Source organism: Atta colombica, unplaced genomic scaffold (genome assembly GCF_001594045.1).
Source record: "Atta colombica isolate Treedump-2 unplaced genomic scaffold, Acol1.0 scaffold49, whole genome shotgun sequence".
In the NCBI taxonomy this organism is placed as follows: domain Eukaryota; kingdom Metazoa; phylum Arthropoda; class Insecta; order Hymenoptera; family Formicidae; genus Atta; species Atta colombica.
In genome coordinates, this window is record NW_017259538.1 from 658,172 (window position 1) to 658,497 (window position 326).

The 326-nt window shown below is 32.2% G+C and overlaps 1 protein-coding gene across 1 annotated transcript in view; it reads left to right on the forward strand.

The window, feature by feature from the left end:
* LOC108691657 (alpha-tocopherol transfer protein-like) overlaps nucleotides 1–326 on the forward strand; it is a 10,086-nt gene that overhangs the window by 9,030 nt on the left and 730 nt on the right. The window contains exon 4 of the mRNA XM_018199518.1: nucleotides 33–267. Coding sequence (XP_018055007.1) covers nucleotides 33–267 — 235 coding nt within the window. The remainder of the gene's footprint in view (nucleotides 1–32; nucleotides 268–326) is intronic.

Genomic DNA, 326 nt, shown 5'->3' on the forward strand with positions numbered 1-326 from the left:
GCACATTCTAATTACATTTGATATTTATTTAGATTCACTTTGTGAAACAACCGTTTCTATTTAAAATGGTGTGGCAAATGTTCAAACCTTTCGTCCGGGAGAAATTGAGAAATCGTATGTTTTTCCATGGTTCCAAGATGTCTTCCTTCCACGCTCACATTCCACCGAGTCATTTGCCGAAAAACTACGATGGTGAATTGCCAGAAATAGATTATACAGGTGCCGATTGGTATCCAATAGTGATATCTCACGAAGATAAGATTAAAAGTATGAAATAAATTGATAAAAAAAATGTACATAAATATACATAAATATATACATATATA